Genomic DNA, 20,590 nt, shown 5'->3' with positions numbered 1-20,590 from the left:
ATGGTGCAGTCAGCATGTGACTGCACCACACGCTGCAACACCTCGACTCCACAGGGACATATGCAAGGGTTCAACATCCCATAATACTCCAACCCAAACTCCCCCAGCTCACTGTGCCGGCCTCCACCTGTCAGTGGATCACTAACGTCCTGACTGACAGGACGCAGCAGGTGAGGCTGGGAAAAACCACATCCAGCACCCGGACCATCAGCACTGGACCCCCCAGGGATGTGGTCTCTCCCCACTGCTCTCCTCCCTCTACACCAGCGTCTGCCCCTCAGAGGACCCGTCTGTTAGACTCCTGAAGTTCTCAGACGGTGATGAGTCTGCTACAGACGGAGGCTGAACAGCTGGTCCTCTGGTGAGCTCAGAACAACCTGGAGCTGAACCAGCTCAACACTGTGGAGATGACAGTGGACTTCAGGAGGAGCCCCCCAACACTGCCCCCCCTCACCATACCCAACAGCACCGTGTCCGCTCTGGAGACCTTCAGGTTTCTGGGATCCACAATCTCCCAGGACCTGAAGTGGGCCCCCAACATCAACACCATCAGGAAAAAGGCCCAGCAGAGGTTGAACTTCCTGCTCCAGCTCAGGAAGTTCAACCTGCCTCAGGAGCTGCTGGTCCTGTTCTACTCCACCATCCTCCAGTCTGTCCTCTGCTCCTCCATCACGGTCTGGTTTGGATCGGCCACCAAACAGGACAGGAACAGACCACAACGGACCGTCAGGTCTGCAGAGAGGATCATTGGTTCCAGCCTGCCCCCCATCCTGGACTTGTTCACCTCCAGAGTCAGGAGACGGGCTGAAAGATCACTGCAGACCTTCACACCCTGGACACAAGCTGTTCACCTCCTCCCCTCTGGAGGAGCTACAGAGCTCTGTACACCAAAACCACCAAAACCACCAGACCAGGACCAGCTTCTCTCTGCCGTCACTCTGATGAACAATGAATCAGACAAACTACGACCTCAATCCCATGGACACTGTTCTTTATAGGTTTATGTTCATATATATATTTACTACATATTTAAATACTTTTTGGATATATATTTATACGTATATTGTACATAGTTGTTAAATGTTTATACATCTGTTCTACTTTTTTTGTTGCCCTTGTTTTATTTGTTATATATTTCTTTTCTTGTTTATTGAGAGCGAAGTAGAAACCGGAGTCAAATTCCACGAATGCGTTCACATACATGACCAATAAAGCTGATTCTGTTTATTTAACCTTCAGCAGCTGTTTGAATGATGAACATGATGTCAATTAAATTAAATAACATTATTTTAACAGTATATTTAACTTTACTTTATGTGTACTTTCACTAGAAAGTAACTAAGTAATGAAGTACAAACTGGAGCTAAAAAAGTAGCACAAATACAAAAGTACTTCAGTATTTCTGCCACAAAACAAAAGTAGATATTAATCACAATCGCCTCATCGTTTCGATATTAATGAGGAATATTTACCTGTAAAGGTGAGACCAGCAGGTCAACAAGGGATCAGCTGATCAGATGTGACTCCAGCTTCAGAAGATGAACAACCAGACGCACGTGGTCCAGCACACCGCCGCCATCTTGATCAGGTGACTGATCGTGTCACAGCGCTCCTCTGAGGGGAAGGGGGCGGGGCTTAGATGACGTCACGCTTCATGAACGTGACACAGAGGGGTGTGGTCTCCTTTCCTAACCACTTGTCCTTTATTATCTGAATGAATTAATACTTAAATAAAGGATTGTTTTTCTTAATGAATTCACTTTTAAATAAAGGATGATCTTATGTAAATTAATGAATAATTTAATGAAGGATTATTTTATCTCAATTAAAACTTTAGGTTGGATTTAAAATTAAAAGGGGAATAAATGATCAGTCACAAAGGTGTATTTGATCAAGTTTGAGTTTATTGTTTGAGTTATGGAGAATAAGTATATGTTTATATATATATATTAGTGCTGGGCAACGATTACAATTTTTAATCGCGATTAATCTCATTGTGATGCGCAAAATTCAATAATGAATTCAAAAGTAGTGTATTGTGCACTTTTATGTTAAAGTGCTGCTCTATGAACTAAAGGTCAACAACATTTGGTTTAAACACTTTAAACTCATCAGGTTCTTGTTAACAGCAGGATTCTCTTCACACAGCAGCAGTTATAACACAGTTATAATGATTCTGATCATAGATATTCAGACGTGTTCACAACTTTATCTTCATGTGTGTCAGAGATGAATTTAAATATACACCTTAAACCTGAAACCTATCTACGTCATGTTTTATGTTTGTTAAACTCTCAGTAGTGATAACTAAATGATGTGATTATTATACATATTACAAACTAAACACTTTAAAACTCTAAACAATCATTTAAATGAATCATTTATTTTGTTGGTATGTTGGTCAGACGCTATGCTACGATGATTAGTGTAACATGTGTGGTGTTTGTTATAAATGTACGTTGGTACATAGAGGGTGATAAGAAGCTGTACATGGAGGGACTTAGGACCCAGGGGACTGTAGGGGAAGGAAACAGGAAGAGACGGAAGAGACGCCACACAAACAGCTGTTCACCGCTCGTTGCCGGTTCTTGTGTTAAAAATGTCGCTTAATAATAAGAAAAGAAACTGCGTGTTAATAACATGTTGCCTTGCCCAGCACTCAGTTAAACTAGTATATTTATTTATGTTGACTACGTATGTTGTTTATGTGACGGTTGGTTTGTTTTCATGAACGTCTTTAAATGTTGCTGTTGCAAGGCATTGTGGGACGGAGATATGTCCTTTCTTTTGGAAAAGGAAATAAGGAAGCATCCTTTTTCTAAAGGAGATAAGGAAACATCATTTTTTGAAAAACAAATGTATATAATCTATAATAATACTATATAATAATATATAATATAAAAGTACTTCATGAAGGAATGTGTAAAGAGACTAAAGCTGTCAGATTAAAGCAGTAAAAGTACAATATTTACTCTGAGATGTAGTAAAATGGAAATACTCTGTAAAGTACAAGTACCTCAACATTGTACTGAAGTACTTGAGTGACAGTATTTTGTGTTGTCTGTTTGGTGGAACTATTATAATAATAATAACTTTATTGATCCTCCATCAGCTGGACTGATATTAGCAACATGCTAACAGGCTAATGGTGTTATGTGTCTGTCAGTGAGGACGGAGTCGATAAAGTTTTCATTCAGACTAAACTTTATTATCAACTGTGATTAAAAAACTACGTTAGAACAAACTGAATCAGTCCAGAGTCCTGATCCGCTTCTATTGGGACCACCAATCAGTCAGAACCAGGTATTCTCCGGTTTGTCGTGGTCCCATAGTTCAGGACTCAGGAGACCAGCTCCTGAGTCCTGAAGGCCCGGACGTGTCCCCACTTTGTCCTTCTCATGGAGACAAACCCCACAGCTACATGCTAACTTTGGCCTAAAGGATTTGTCCTAAATGTCCACCTGGTCCTCCTGGTGCTCCTGGTCCTCCTGGTGCACCCGGTCCTCCTGGTCCTCCCGGTGCTCCTGGTCCTCCTGGTCCTCCCGGTTCTCCTGGTCCTCCTGGTGCTCCTGGTCCTCCTGGTCCTGGTCTACCTCTCAGCGCTGATCTTGTACCGGAGGACAAAATAAGCGAGGAGCCTCAGAGAGAAGAAGAAGACGGCGAGGACGATGAAGTCCAGGTAGAGTTTGGCGTCCAGCATGTCCAGCTCCTTCAGGATGGCCTGGGACTTCTGGAAGTGACACGTGTCTTCCGGGTCGCAGTGCAGATCGTCCCGGTCCAGACTGTAGATGGACAGGATGACGCCCTCGAAGCCGTACCTGAACACAACACGGGAGACGTTCATGAGCTAGAGGACAATCAACAGCTTCTTTCTTTTGTGATCAAGACAGAAAGTTTGTGATTCTTTTACGCTTTTCTGACGATTTCACACTAAAACTCACCGAACATGAAGCTGTAGTAGTAGTACTCCGATGTACTTGTACTTTCCTTGAGTATTTCTATTTGATGCTACTTCATACTTGACTTTACATTTTAAATCTCTTCACGTCTCTGAAGCTTCACACATATTTAACATCAATACCAAAGACGTTCATCGTGTCCGGGCCCCTCACGTTGATCTGGGGACCCTCTTGAGGGGCCCGACCCCGATGTTGGACCCACTGGACTAAACAGCTGACTGAGAATAAAGAGTCTCCTGGAGCAGCTAATAATAACACAATCCACCATCGGAGTACTTCTGATACTTCAGTTAAAACGTATAATACTTGTGTACTTTTACTTGAGCGGCAGAGTGACGGAGATCAAACAGGACGCACAAGAATATTTACGTTTTTTAAGGATTTTAAGGATTTTAAGGATTTATGTTTATGTTCACGAGGTTAATCAATGATCAATTCTAGATATTAAGAAAGTTTACTTCATGGATCGAAGGCTTTGAGAAGGAAATAAAAACTCTTTCCTGAAGTTTCACCGGATTAGAAAATGTATTTATATTTATATTTATATAAATATATAGACGGACGGACAGACAGATATATTCATACACGTATGGTAAAGTATAACGGACTCTTAATTCATGTGATGAGTGACACTAGTGACGAGGTAAAGGGTAAATATGAGACTCTTCTTCTGTCTGATCTCAGTGGTTGTGTCACCACGGCGCCCCCACCTGACGTAGGAGATGTAGGACATCCACTGCAGGTACCAGGGGATGGTGTCGAAGCTGACGAAGAACCCCGAGAACAAGAGGACCGGGATGGCCGTGACCGGACCCACGAACGTCGCCACCTGCGGGAGACAAAGGAGTGACGTCAGCAGCCGTCAGCGAGGTCACGCGGGTGAGTCCGGGTACACCGACCTGCAGAGAGGTGGACGCGGCTCCGATCAGCAGACCCAGACTCTGAGCCACCAGAGAGGTCAGGACCCCCAGAGACAGGAAGAGGAAGAACCGGCCGGCGTCCGGAGGCTGAGCCGTCATCCAGTACACAATACTACAGTACACCACCGGGAATACTACCTGGACAGCACAGGGTCCATAGTACAAGTCAGTGGTCGGTGAAGTACACACACACACACACACACCGACATATATATATATGTGTGTGTCATACCACCTTACCTGGAAGGGGACGTCAGCCATAGTTTTGGCCAAATAATAAGCCTTCAGACTGTACCAGTAGTTCAGGTGTTCCCTCAGAAAAACTCCCATCTCCAGAGGAACTGAAGCACAAACACAACTCAACGATACATACACATACAATCAAATGTAATCCAACATTAATACAATAACATGAACATTATTAATATTATTACTAACACATACACATGATTACTAATACATTAACATTATTAAAACATTAACTTTATTAACATTATTATTAAAACATCAGCATTAGAAACATCACCACATCTGGAACCAGCAAAAGGAAAAAGGATTTAAACTTGTACTTCTATAAAGGTAGAGCAGGGAAGTACAACTCATCATGAGAAGATAACGCTCAGCTGAAGAGGCTACAAGTACCTCAAACAGAATCACAGCACAGAGTACATGCACTCGTATGATCTGACGCTCAGGCTGTGACTCACATGTGAGCACTGTGGGCATCAGAGCAGCGAACATGAGGAACAACATGGAGAAGAAGAGGAACCCTGAGTTACTGAGAACCTTCTTGGCCTCGTTCCCGATACCCAAGTACAACAGGCCGATCAGGACGCCGATCCCGATGTGAGAGGAGATCCTCAGGTGAGTCAGCACCTGGTCGACCAATGAGAGCGTAGATGAGTCACTACAACTGTTACTGCAACTGTTACTACAACTGTTACTACAACTGTTACTACAACTGTTACTACAACTGTTAGTACAACTGTTACTACAACTGTTAGTACAACTGTTAGTACAACTGTTACTACAACTGTTACTACAACTGTTACTACAACTGTTAGTACAACTGTTAGTACAACTGTTAGTACAACTGTTACTACAACTGTTAGTACAACTGTTAGTACAACTGTTAGTACAACTGTTAGTACAACTGTTAGTACAGGTTTCATGACATTCAGTGTCCACCGGGCGTCACAGTGTTTCCTCACCGAGTCTCTGAGGATGCTGAGGAACGTTCTTCTGAACAGGATGGAGAACTGAGTCATACAACTGGCTGAGAAACTGTGACAACCTTCAGACGATGAACTCTCCTGAGACAAATGAGATATGTAATACAACATAACATATCTCTCATTTAACATACATATATATAGATATATATATATATATATCTATATATATGTATATGTATATAATATTTCTGTATCTTTGTGAAGAAGACAGTGAACGTCTCTTCGTCCTGTTTGTTTCTGACTTGTGAACAGTGTAAAGTGTGTGAGGTGCGTTTGTTTCTCACCTCTTGTGTGCGCTGCCACAGCAGCGGGTGGAGCTTGGTGTCCCCGTTCAGCTCAGTCTGATGGTCCTTCTCACACTTCCTGTCCTGGACAGCTTTCACCAGCCGGACCATCTGGTCTCCGTGTTCTCCAGACGCCACCTCCATCACTGAACACACACAGTGGTGGTACCTTTACTCAAGTACTGTAAGAACACAGTCCAGGTACTTGTACTCTACCTTCTACTTCTTTAGAAGTGTTAATGTTGAATATTTGTGATGAACATTATATTTTGAGAAAACCCTCCAACTTCTTGAGCTTATTAAACTCTTTAAAAAGGATCAGCTGCTAAACGCTTCGTCACAAAGCTGAGAACAGATTGTTACATTAGAAGTACCTCAGAATGGGTCAGTTTAAGATGTAAAATACTTGTTATAATCATTTGTGTTCACAGAAAATCCCATTGTCAAAGTTTTCTCTGCTATGATGATGTCCAGCTCTACATCTCCACGGAGGTCGTGACCTCTGCTACTCACTCCTCTCTCACCAGCTGCCTCACGGACGTTAAATCATGGACGCAAACCAACTTCCTCAAACTCAACTGTGATAAATCTGACATGATCATCATCGGTCCCAAATCCCTCATGAAACCAGTCACAACTTCACCATCGACAGCTCCCCTCCGTCTCCCTCCCCACACATCAACCTCTCCTCTGAACACCACGTCAACCACGTCACCAGAACTGCCTTCTTCCACTTAACAAACACAGCCCGTCTCCACCCATCAGTCTCCTCATCTGCTGCTGAAACTCTGATCCACGCCTTCACCACCTCCAGAGTCGACTACTGCACCAGCATTCTTCACGGCACATCATCCAAAATCCTAAATAAACTCCAGAACATCCAGAGCTCTGCTGCTCGCCTGCTCACCCACTCCCGTGATCACATCACCGGTTCTCCAGAACCTCCACTGGCTCCGCGTCCCACAACGGATCCAATACATCATCCTTCTGCTCACTCATGAAGCCCTCCACCATCAGGCCCCTCCTACCTCACCGACCTGCTCCACCACCACCCTCCATCCCGTCTCTCCCACTCAGGACCGAGCACCGGACACGGGCAGAGCCTCCTCCATGTCTGCCCCTCCCTCTGGAACTCCCTCCAAACACATCCGACACCGCACCGACCCTCCATGTTCAAATCACAAATCAAAACCCACCTGTTCACAACTGCTATTAATGTGTGAACAATATTGTGTGTTTTACAATTTTAGTGTATAGCTTTTGTTAATGTGATGGTTTTTAATGTGAAGTGTCTTTGAGCTGCTTCCAGCTGTTCACAGCGGACCGCGACACGGAGCTCTCAAATCGAAGGATGGAGGAATCAGTTTCTACTCCAGCAGCGGCTGGTGCAACGATGTGATGGCTCTGCAGCACTGTTCTCCTGATCTGAAATCTTTCATCATAAACTGTGAACCCTTTACTCCCCCGTGAGTTCACTTCATTCATTCTGGTCGGTGTTCACATGCTGCCGCAGGGTAACGTGCAGGAGGCCCAGCGGACACTCGCCAAACAGATACTGTGTGGAGCGGACCGACCCGGACTCTCTAGTTATTGTGCTTGGTGACTTTAACAAAGGAAACCTCAGCCATGAACTCTTAAATACAGACAGTTCATTAAATGCTCAACCAGAGAGGAGAACATTCTGGACCACTGCTACACCACACTCAGCGGGCCCATCACGCCGTCCCTCGTGCTGCACTGGGACTCTCTGACCACGTCATGGTCCATCTGGTTCCTGCTGACAGGCAGAAACTAAAGCTCTGTAGACCTGTGGTGAGGAGACCAAAGCAGTGGACCAGTGAGGCTCTGGAGGATCTTGGGCGTGCCTGGACTCTACAGACTGGGATGTGTTCAGGACTGCTACCAACAGTCTGGATGAGCACACAGAGGCTGTGACGTCATACATCAGCTTCTGTGAGGACAGCTGTGTCCCATCATGCACCAGGGTGAGTTATAACAACGACAAACCCTGGTTCACAGCAGAACAAGGATCAGGCCTTTAGGAGTGGGGACAAGGACTTGTACAAAGAGACAAAATACAGGTTTAGTGAGGCGGTGAGAGACGCTAAAAATCTGTACTCTGAGAAGCTGCAACACCAGCTCTCAGCAGTGACTCTGCTTCTGTCTGGAGACGCCTCAGACACCAACTACAAGCCTAAACCCCCCCACTCCATGAACCACCTCCACCTGGCAGACCAGCTGAACGAGTTCTACTGTCGCTTTGATGGACAATGGGACAGTCCTGACTCCATCCCCCACAGCTCCATCAACCAGCCCCAGACCACCAGGTCCCCCTCCCCCAGCCCAGCTGACTGACCTGTGGTTTCATTCTGGACCCTGACTAGTTCCAAACTAGTTGTGATGTCATCGATCCTGCAGCTGAAACGTTCAAAGTGGAGCAGTGTACAGTCTCACACAAACTACAAAGGTCTTTGAGTCCCCTTTGAACACAATTTCTTACCGAAGTCTGCAGGGTTGTGGTATGTGGGGCAGCTGAGTCCGAGGTCTCTCAGGTAGGGAACCAGACTGGAGACTCTCCCTCTGTAGATACACTGACCCTGACTCAGGACGTACAGCTGCAACACACAGAAACTCACTCTTTACTGCAGTAAAGGTACTAATACACACTGTGAAAATACTTCACTACTGGTGGACAAGAAGCACTGCTTTACAAACCTGACTGCAGTACAAGTATATCAATGTAGAGTACAATATGTACCTCTGAGATGGAGTACAGTAAAGAGTACAATATGTACCTCTGAGATGGAGTACAGTAAAGAGTAGAGAGTAAAGTACAAGTACTTCAACTGTGTACTTGAATTCAGTACTTGAGTAATGTACTTAGTTACTTTCCACCACTGTGTATTATTTGTCCCTCCGGGGCTGCTGGGTAATGTAGTTCAGTGTGTGTGTGTGTGTGTGTGTGATTACCTGGTCGAAGAGTTCGAACAGCTTGGCGCTGGGCTGGTGGATGGTGCAGATGACGGTTCGTCCTCCCTGAGCCAGAGCTTTCAACAGAGAGAGCACCTGGAAACAGGACGAGCTGTCCAGACCGCTGAGGCACAGGAAGTAGATCATGTTTGTTATTTTGAGGGCTGAGCAGTCTGACCCAGGTCAGGTAAAGTCTTTACAATCTGTGAAACACACGACACCTTACAAAACTCTTATCTTCAACAAAAAGCGCTTCGATAAAATATCTTTTGGTGAATCAAGCGATGACATACATTTTTGTGGAAACTAAACCAGACTAAGGTGACCCCCCTTCACTATGAGGTTTCTGACCTGGTGGGTTCATCGAAGAACATGACCGGAGGATTATTGACGAGCTCCAGAGCGATGGCCAGCCTCTTCCTCTGACCCCCCGACAGGTGGGACGTCCTGGTTTTAGCACAGTCCAGTAGACCCAGAGCCATCAGGATCTCCCGGACCTGAACCCACACACACAGTGAGAGACCGCTTTAACCTCTAATAAATATATGATAAATATATAACCAGGAAGTAGTCATGGGTCAAAACTCACCATCTCTCTGCGAGCCTCCTCCTTCTCCTGCAGCTTCAGGTTGGCTGAAACCTGCAGACACAAGATCAGTGATCCTGGATTATAAAGTCCAGTATCAACCAAAACCTGCAGGGAACTCTAGTCAACACTGCAGAAACCTGAACTGGTCAAATAAAACAAAGCTAGATACCAGATTACACTGTTAATTAATCAATGAGTGGATTGACAAAAACATATTTTGATGGTTTGTCATTTTTCCTGATTTGCTCGTTCCAGATGAATTAATGTTAATAATGTGAATAATTTTAATGTGTTAATAATGTTAATAATGTTAATAATGTGAATAATGTTAATGTGTTAATAATGTTAATAATGTTAATAATGTTAATAATGTGAATAATGTTAATGTGTTAATAATGTTAATGTGTTAATAATGTTAATAATGTTAATGTTAATAATGTTAATGTGTTAATAATGTTAATAATGTTAATAATGTTAATGTGTTAATAATGTTAATGTGTTAATAATGTTAATAATGTTAATGTTAATAATGTTAATAATGTTAATGTGTTAATAATGTTAATGTGTTAATAATGTTAATGTGTTAATGTTAATAATGTTAATGTGTTAATAATGTTAATAATGTTAATAATGTTAATGTGTTAATAATGTTAATAATGTTAATGTGTTAATATTAATGTTAATAATGTTAATGTGTTAATAATGTTAATGTGTTAATAATGTTAATAATGTTAATAATGTTAATAATGTTAATGTGTTAATAATGTTAATAATGTTAATGTTAATAATGTTAATGTGTTAGTATTAATGTTAATAATGTTAATGTGTTAATAATGTTAATAATGTTAATAATGTTAATGTGTTAATAATGTTAATGTTAATAATGTTAATGTGTTAGTAATAATGTTAATAATGTTAATAATGTTAATAATGTTAATAATGTTAATGTGTTAATGTGTTAATGTGTTAATAATGTTAATGTGTTAATGTTAATAATGTTAATGTGTTCATGTTAATGTGTTAATATTAATGTTAATAATGTTAATGTGTTAATGTATTAGTATTAATTCATGTTGATAATGTTAATGTTCATGTAATGTGATTTAACTAACACTATAAATGATATACAGTATACCGTGTGGTAATAGTACTTTACTGTACCAGGGTGTCTTTACAGTGTAGTATTAGTACTTTTACTGCAGTAAAGGATGAGAGTACTCCCGTACCATCATGGCTTCCTGTACGGTGAGGTGAGGCAGCAGCATGTCGTCCTGCATGATGTAACAGGAAACCTTCCTGAAGGAGCGCAGGTCTCTGGGCTGACTGTTGATCAGGATCTCCCCCTTCATCCCCGTCTCTCTGCGTATGAACACATGGTATACATACATAATAAATACAAAATATGATTTCATATGCTGACTCTGGATGTAACATTTCCTCATCCTCGACATCAAGAAAACAGAGGAGATGGTGTTCGACCCCAAACACACTGGAGACCACTCACCAGTGGTCATCCAACCAGAACACAGGTGGACTCCTACAGACACCTGGGCAACACACTGACAATAAACCAACATGGAGTGTTCACGTAGTAAATGTCTGCACTCGGGTCCAACAGCGGCTACACTTCCTTCGTAGGCTGAGGGTCTTTGGTGTCAACCAGAAAGCCTTGCTCCTCTTCTACCACGCCGTAGTTGAGAGCGTCCTGCGGTTTGGCCTCTCAGTGTGCAGATCACCCGGCTAACACAAAGAGCCATGAAGATGATGGGAGTCAGACAGCATCCCACACTGATGAAACTATCATCAGACAGGCCCAGAAGATGATCTCAGACCCCACCATGTCCTGTACTGTAGGTACTGTGTGTGTGTGTGTGTGTGTGTGTGTGTGTGTGTGTGTGTGTGTACTGGCTACAGTCTGTGTATGTACTGTCTGTATGCAATATGTTATTTGTATTGTTTTAACAGCAGACACTGTATGTTTCCAAGACAAATGTCCTTCGGGACAGTAAAGTCGATCTTATCTTCTCTTATGTTGCTCACATGCTACATGTTGACTTGTGTTGTGTGATCGTTGTGTTTATTGTACTGCAGGTCAGTTATCTTCTCTGCCACTAGAGGGCGCTCTCACGCCTCACGTTGCCTTCTGTGTGCTGATGAAGGATTCTCTCCTTCTGGATTCTTATTATATTTTAGAGGAAACACAAATATTCATTCACTTTCTATTATACTGGTGATCAGTCACACTCCATTAAGAGCATTTTCATGTTATTACAAGATATTTGTATATTATCACCACACAATATATAAACCAATAATTCATTTTATATCTTCAGCTGATACAGACGATGACTTTTCTCTTTAGACAACGTAAAGAAATAAGATCTGTTGACTTTGTGTTCAAACCGACTTCGTTACGTCACTGTTTCACTGGATTCATGTTAATAATGTTAATGTGTTAATGTGTAATGTGTTAGTATTCAGACACATAAGACACACTGCGCTGAGTTCACATAAACACAGTCGGCCGGTTGAATGTATATTTCCTGTTCACTGAAAACATGAATACGATTTCTGCATGTTGGTGAGGAATAATATAATACAGTCATATTGTCATATTGTCAGATGAGTTGATATTTCAGCCCTTGTAATTGTAAGATTGTAATATTTAGAGCCAGTTCCGTTCTCTGAAGATCTTTTCTGATCTTGGTCTCTTGTTAAAGGTTCATTATGTCGAGTTTTATTGTAGAAATAACACAAGAAGATAAATAAACTCAAATATTCAGAATCAAACCTTAATATTCACATTCAAAGTAACTGACAGAAACTAGGACTGGTGGTGAATCAGACTCCAGCAGACCGGTACCCACCTGTACCCGGCCAGGATATTCATGAGGGTGGACTTCCCGGCTCCGGAGGGCCCCATGATGGCCACCAGGTCCCCGCTGGTGAATTTCCCAGAGATCCCTTTGAGAAGAGTTTTGTAACCTGAGACAAGACACAAACAATGAGTCTGCAGGTTCCCAGCCGGTCTGAGAGCAGCTCTTTGTCTTTGAGTCCTCCAGTCCTCCAGTCCACGAGTCCACGAGTCCGGTTTCACAGCACTGTGGAGGTTTTACTCTGCACCTGGTTTCACGTGAATTTGACACCTAAAATCCTGAACTCAGATAAATAAAGTGGACTTCCTCCTGGAACATAATCTGGTTGAGATATATAATATATATAATATATATATATAATATATATAATATATATATTATATATATATTATATATATAATATATATTATATATATAATCTATATATTATATATATTGTATATATTAATGGTTTATGGACAAATCAAAACGAGCAACTGCGGCTGCTGCTCTTCAAACAACAAACATAACTGGAGGAAACTAAAAGTATATAAATATTGTAATGAGATCAAATGAATAAATAAGAGAATATATGAATGAAATATTTCAGTTTGTATCTACTAAACAAACACAACAAATCAGGTTCAAATCAAAAGTGAAACGGTTCCTTCTTCTGTTCGTTCTACTTCATAAAAATATCAGCACTTCAAAATAATAACAGGGGTTACCATGGAAACCAAAGAGGAGGATTTTGATGGTGATGATGATGAAGATGGTGAAGATGACCTGCAGTAACCGCTGCAGTGTTTATCAACTGACGGAGAATGAACGTTCTTTAATGAGATTATCAGAATTAATCTGATCGAATCTCATTTAATCCTCCTGACCGACAGTTACCTCTACTGCAGTAATAATACTCACTCTACTGCAGTAATAATACTCACTCTACTGCAGTAATAATACTCACTCTACTGCAGTAATAATACTCACTCTACTGCAGTAATAATACTCACTCTACTGCAGTAATAATACTCACTCTACTGCAGTAATAATACTCACTGTACTGCAGTAATAATACTCACTCTACTGCAGTAATAATACTCACTCTACTGCAGTAATAATACTCACTCTACTGCAGTAATAATACTCACTGTACTGCAGTAATAATACTCACTGTACTGCAGTAATAATACTCACTGTACTGCAGTAATAATACTCACTCTACTGCAGTAATAATACTCACTGTACTGCAGTAATAATACTCACTCTACTGCAGTAATAATACTCACTCTACTGCAGTAATAATACTCACTCTACTGCAGTAATAATACTCACTCTACTGCAGTAATAATACTCACTGTACTGCAGTAATAATACTCACTCTACTGCAGTAATAATACTCACTCTACTGCAGTAATAATACTCACTCTACTGCAGTAATAATACTCACTCTACTGCAGTAATAATACTCACTCTACTGCAGTAATAATACTCACTGTACTGCAGTAATAATACTCACTCTACTGCAGTAATAATACTCACTCTACTGCAGTAATAATACTCACTCTACTGCAGTAATAATACTCACTGTACTGCAGTAATAATACTCACTGTACTGCAGTAATAATACTCACTGTACTGCAGTAATAATACTCACTCTACTGCAGTAATAATACTCACTGTACTGCAGTAATAATACTCACTCTACTGCAGTAATAATACTCACTCTACTGCAGTAATAATACTCACTCTACTGCAGTAATAATACTCACTCTACTGCAGTAATAATACTCACTGTACTGCAGTAATAATACTCACTCTACTGCAGTAATAATACTCACTCTACTGCAGTAATAATACTCACTCTACTGCAGTAATAATACTCACTGTACTGCAGTAATAATACTCACTGTACTGCAGTAATAATACACACATTTATATCGGCTCAGAATCAGATCAGTGACCTCGTTACGTGGGTCTGCTGAAAGAGCTGCACTCTAGGAATACCCATGATGCACTAGGGCTGACTACCCGCCATCATCACCATCCTCATCACCATCCTCATCCTCATCCTCACCATCCTCATCCTCATCCTCACCATCACCATCACATCACCATCCTCATCCTCACCATCCTCATGTTCATCCTCATCACCATCACCACCATCACCATCCTCGTCCTCATCATCACAATCACCATCCTCCTCATCCTCATCCTCATCATCCTCATCATCACCATCCTCATCATCATCATCACCATCCTCATCATCATCATCACCATCACCATCATCATCATCATCATCATCACCATCATCACCATCATCATCATCATTATCCTCATCATCACCATCCTCATCATCATCATCATCATCACCATCATCACCATCACCATCCTCATCATCATCACCACCATCACCATCCTCGTCCTCATCATCACCATCACCATCCTCATGATCATCCTCATCACCATCACCACCATCCTTGTCCTCATCATCACCATCCTCCTCATCCTCATCCTCATCCTCATCATCACCATCCTCACCATCACCATCACCATCCTCCTCATCACCATCACCATCCTCATCATCATCATCACCATCCTCACCATCGTCATCATCATCATCATCATCACCATCATCATCATCACCATCATCACCATCCTCATCATCATTATCCTCATCATCACCATCCTCATCATCATCATCATCATCACCATCACCATCCTCATCCTCCTTATCCTCACCATCATCATCCTCATCAGGAGGAGTTCATTCACACCTGAGCAGGTGTGAATGAACTCTGTGTTCTCAGTGAAACTGAATGAACCAGAACAAAGAGAAACTCGAGACTCTTTACTGAACTCAGTGGAGTGAAACTCACGCCTACACAGTACACTGTGTACAAGTATCATGTCATGGTAGTTACGTGTTCTTGAAAGTACTAAGCAGTACTAACAGACTGGGACTAAGAAGTAATCTATATAAGTTCACTAAACACACTGAGGAGATGTCTTGATGTCTGATTGGTTTCATGTTGCTGATGAACTCTTTGTGTTCTTTTCTTTCTTTTGCTCTGAGAAGCTGAAACGTGATACGAGAGATTCTTTCTTCAAAAGCACTTTAAAACATAATTGCTATGTTGTTAAGTTTCTTTTAATTTACATTCTTTTAGTGTTTTGTTTTTCGGACTCATTTCTCACATTTTAAACTTTTGTCCTGAACAATAAAACCAGTTTTGTGTAGAACATGTAGTTAATAAAAACAGCATCATGTAAACTTCTTATGTATTTATCTTTTAAAATACACATGACCACTTAAACATGTATACAAATGTATTTTATTTCTTACACTGCGTTTTAGTATTTTAATGACTGTTTTTAATGTTTCAATGAATGTTCTTCACTGTTTTTAAATCTCCTTTTCTTTTGCCTCATGTTTTGATGCTGTTCATGGTTTCATGTGAAGCACTTTGAATCACCTTGTTGTTGAAATATGCGACACAAATAAACTTGCCTTGCTAATAGTAGTATATTAATGGTATTATATTAATATTACTCAGTATTCAAACAGCTCTTCACTCTTCAGGTGGTTTTGTTTATTTTCTGTTGTCTGTCTTTATTTCTTTCTGAGCTGATTCTAATCTGACCTGCAGCTATTTACAGCTGGAGACCGTGCTGAGATTAACAGATTACACGCACACACACACACACACACACACACACACACACACACACACACACACACACACACACACACACACACAATCAGATTCTGATAATTATGAACTCCAACTATAAAGTGTTTTTTTGTATTATATATTGTATTTATTTGATCCGTCGCTCAGTAACTGTGGTGATCAGTGGGTTTGCTGAGTCATGAGTGGCAGCAGCTGTGCTGAGGTCCGATGTGGTCTCAGGTGTGTTGCAGTACCTTTCTTCCTCCACCAGGGTCCCTCTCTGACGGAGTACGACACGTCCTGGAACTCGATGTTGACCGACGGTCTCCGTGGTAAGGAGGAGAACCTGTGGGCCTCCGTCAGGTTGTTGTCCACCTTCTTCAGGTGTCCCTGCAGCAGTGGCGTCTGCTGGACGCCCGCCGGCGGCTTGTCGACCACCTCGTCCATACAAAGGCACACCGTCCGGGGCTCCAACATGAGGTCCGGGGGCCCGTTGGTGTTCTGAGGGTTTGAATCGGATCAGAACGGCTGATAACTTTGAATCATCGCAGACGAACAATCAGACATCGATCGCTTCATCTGAGGGATTATATTCTGTTTGTATAATAATCAAATAATTGATCGACCTGTTATATTCTTTCCTACTTCGTACTTTGACTGCTGAACAGTTTCTATCTTCTCTGAGGAGACGTCTGTCCTCTTTGGACTTTATGTCAGAACTATGAAATCAAACAATATTGTTCCAGAACAACAAAGCTGAGCTGTCATTTACGTTTCGTGAGAAAAGTAATTTGTCGTGGATTCGATTCCTTTCCTAACGTGAACAATGAGTCGTGTAGGGAGGTCAGGTGGAGGTTGGGTCACAAACACAGGACTTTCACCAGGAGGCTGTTTCTGTCTTCAGTGAAGACGTACAATCCTGTTTCAGTGACGGTGTTGACGATGACGACGGTGACCACGATGACAATGTTGTCGGCGACGTTGTTGACGACAGGGACAACGTTGTTGACGCTTACGACAAAGACGATGTTGTCGACGATGATGACAACATTGTTGACCACGGGTGATGACGGTGACGATGTTGTTGACTATGTTGTTGACGGTGACGACAGTGACGCCGTTGCTGACGCCGTTGTTGACGCCGGGTGGCGACGGTGACAACAGGGACAACATTGTTGATGACGTTGACAACGGGTGACGACGGTGACTATGTTGTTGACGATGCTGTTGACGGTGTTGTTGATGGTATTGACGGTGACGATGCTTACGACACTGACGATGTTGTGACGATGGTGAAAAAGGTGTTGATGGTGTTGACGGTTACGACAGTTCTAATCATGTTGACGGTGTAACGTTACTGATCTAACTATGTGTGTAATGTGACGGACAAACAGGAAGCAGTTTAGTCTGACTTGAGGAGGACGAGGCCGTCCTGAAAGTCACAGACTCAGTAGATATCAGAATAACTGTCAGCTGCTTCTCTGTTGTTGTGTATGTGAGCATCATTCTGCTTCCATAAGGGCACTAATCGGCCTCCATACAGCAGGTCACTGTCAGACACTGTTTACTATCATATGTATAACACAGTATGTCTCTAATAAATGTCCAATATGTCTCTAATAAGTCCCAAGTATCTTAGTGTCCTCCACTATGTCCTCACTATAGCTGCAGTAGGTCCCCACTATGTCCCCACTATGTCCCGACTATAGCTCCAGTATGTCCCCACTATGTCCTCACTATAGCTGCAGTAGGTCCCCACTATGTCCTCACTATAGCTGCAGTAGGTCCCCACTATGTCCTCACTATAGCTGCAGTAGGTCCCCACTATGTCCCCACTATAGCTCCAGTAGGTCCCCACTATGTCCCCACTATAGCTCCAGTAGGTCCCCACTATGTCCCCACTATAGCTCCAGTAGGTCCCCACTATGTCCTCACTATAGCTGCAGTAGGTCCCCACTATGTCCTCACTATAGCTCCAGTAGGTCCCCACTATGTCCCCACTATAGCTCCAGTAGGTCCCCACTATGTCCCCACTATGTCCTCACTATAGCTGCAGTAGGTCCCCACTATAGCTCCAGTAGGTCCCCACTATGTCCTCACTATAGCTGCAGTAGGTCCCCACTATGTCCTCACTATAGCTCCAGTAGGTCCCCACTATGTCCCCACTATAGCTCCAGTAGGTCCCCACTATGTCCTCACTATAGCTCCAGTATGTCCCCACTATGTCCCCACTATAGCTCCAGTATGTCCCCACTATGTCCTCACTATAGCTCCAGTATGTCCCCATTATGTCCTCACTATAGCTGCAGTAGGTCCCCACTATGTCCTCACTATAGCTCCAGTAGGTCCCCACTATAGCTCCAGTAGGTCCCCACTATGTCCCCACTATAGCTCCAGTAGGTCCCCACTATGTCCTCACTATAGCTCCAGTAGGTCCCCACTATGTCCTCACTATAGCTCCAGTAGGTCCCCACTATGTCCTCACTATAGCTCCAGTAGGTCCCCACTATGTCCTCACTATAGCTGCAGTAGGTCCCCACTATGTCCTCACTATAGCAGCAGTAGGTCCCCACTATGTCCCCACTATAGCTGCAGTAGGTCCCCACTATGTCCTCACTATAGCTGCAGTAGGTCCCCACTATGTCCCCACTATAGCTGCAGTAGGTCCCCACTATGTCCCCACTATAGCTCCAGTAGGTCCCCACTATGTCCTCACTATAGCTCCAGTAGGTCCCCACTATGTCCTCACTATAGCTCCAGTAGGTCCCCACTATGTCCTCACTATAGCTGCAGTAGGTCCCCACTATAGCTCCAGTAGGTCCCCACTATGTCCTCACTATAGCTGCAGTAGGTCCCCACTATGTCCTCACTATAGCTCCAGTAGGTCCCCACTATGTCCCCACTATAGCTCCAGTAGGTCCCCACTATGTCCTCACTATAGCTCCAGTATGTCCCCACTATGTCCTCACTATAGCTGCAGTAGGTCCCCACTATAGCTCCAGTAGGTCCCCACTATGTCCTCACTATAGCTGCAGTAGGTCCCCACTATAGCTCCAGTAGGTCCCCACTATGTCCCCACTATAGCTCCAGTATGTCCCCACTATAGCTCCAGTATGTCCCCATTATGTCCTCACTATAGCTGCAGTAGGTCCCCACTATGTCCTCACTATAGCTCCAGTAGGTCCCCACTATAGCTCCAGTAGGTCCCCACTATGTCCCCACTATAGCTCCAGTAGGTCCCCACTATGTCCTCACTATAGCTCCAGTAGGTCCCCACTATGTCCTCACTATAGCTCCAGTAGGTCCCCACTATGTCCTCACTATAGCTCCAGTAGGTCCCCACTATGTCCCCACTATAGCTGCAGTAGGTCCCCACTATGTCCTCACTATAGCTCCAGTAGGTCCCCACTATGTCCTCACTATAGCTCCAGTAGGTCCCCACTATGTCCTCACTATAGCTCCAGTAGGTCCCCACTATGTCCTCACTATAGCTCCAGTAGGTCCCCACTATGTCCCCACTATAGCTCCAGTATGTCCCCACTATGTCCTCACTATAGCTGCAGTAGGTCCCCACTATGTCCTCACTATAGCTCCAGTAGGTCCCCACTATGTCCCCACTATAGCTCCAGTATGTCCCCACTATAGCTCCAGTATGTCCCCACTATAGCTCCAGTAGGTCCCCAGTATAGCTGTCCAGTATGAGTTGTACTCACCATGATGATGGAGTTGGTGACGGTGGGGTTGTGGACGGACCAGGCCGCCATGAGACAGGCCATGACTGAGACAGAACACTGAGACTCTGCTTCTCTCACACTCGTCTGATCACTGCTGACCGACACACACAAGTCCTGCCTGCTGGCCCCGCCCACACACACTAGCTCCGCCCCCTGCACTGAATCTGATCAATAATAATTAGTAAGTGTTCAACATTCATTTAATCTGTCACAGACACATTTAAATATGAATACATATAAACATATATATATAAATTACATTAAATAGTATTTCATTTTGAGGTACTTTTACTTGAGTATTTCTATTTTCTGCTTCATCTCAGTTTCACATTTATCTGACAGCTTTAGTTTCTTTACAGATTCAGATTAT

The 20,590-nt window shown here is 42.9% G+C and overlaps 1 protein-coding gene across 1 annotated transcript; it reads right to left on the bottom strand.

Moving 5' to 3' along the window:
* Nucleotides 1-3,589: 3,589 nt before the first annotated feature.
* abcg1 (ATP-binding cassette, sub-family G (WHITE), member 1) lies at nt 3,590-20,262 on the bottom strand (the record flags this gene model as incomplete). Its single annotated transcript, XM_079166608.1, has 15 exons — nt 3,590-3,818; nt 4,670-4,788; nt 4,859-5,017; nt 5,120-5,220; nt 5,587-5,755; nt 6,091-6,192; nt 6,399-6,544; nt 8,899-9,013; nt 9,369-9,492; nt 9,720-9,865; nt 9,958-10,008; nt 11,184-11,316; nt 12,825-12,942; nt 16,741-16,987; nt 20,200-20,262. The coding sequence occupies 15 exons, from the start codon at nt 20,260-20,262 to the stop codon at nt 3,590-3,592; spliced, it is 2,022 nt and encodes a 673-aa protein (XP_079022734.1).
* Between the last annotated feature and the right edge of the window lie 328 nt (nt 20,263-20,590).

This window comes from Pholis gunnellus (genome assembly GCF_910591455.1).
Source record: "Pholis gunnellus genome assembly, chromosome: 9".
NCBI lineage: Eukaryota > Metazoa > Chordata > Actinopteri > Perciformes > Pholidae > Pholis > Pholis gunnellus.
Note: the sequence above shows the minus strand (reverse complement) of the source record. Positions and strands in the feature narration are given on the sequence as shown.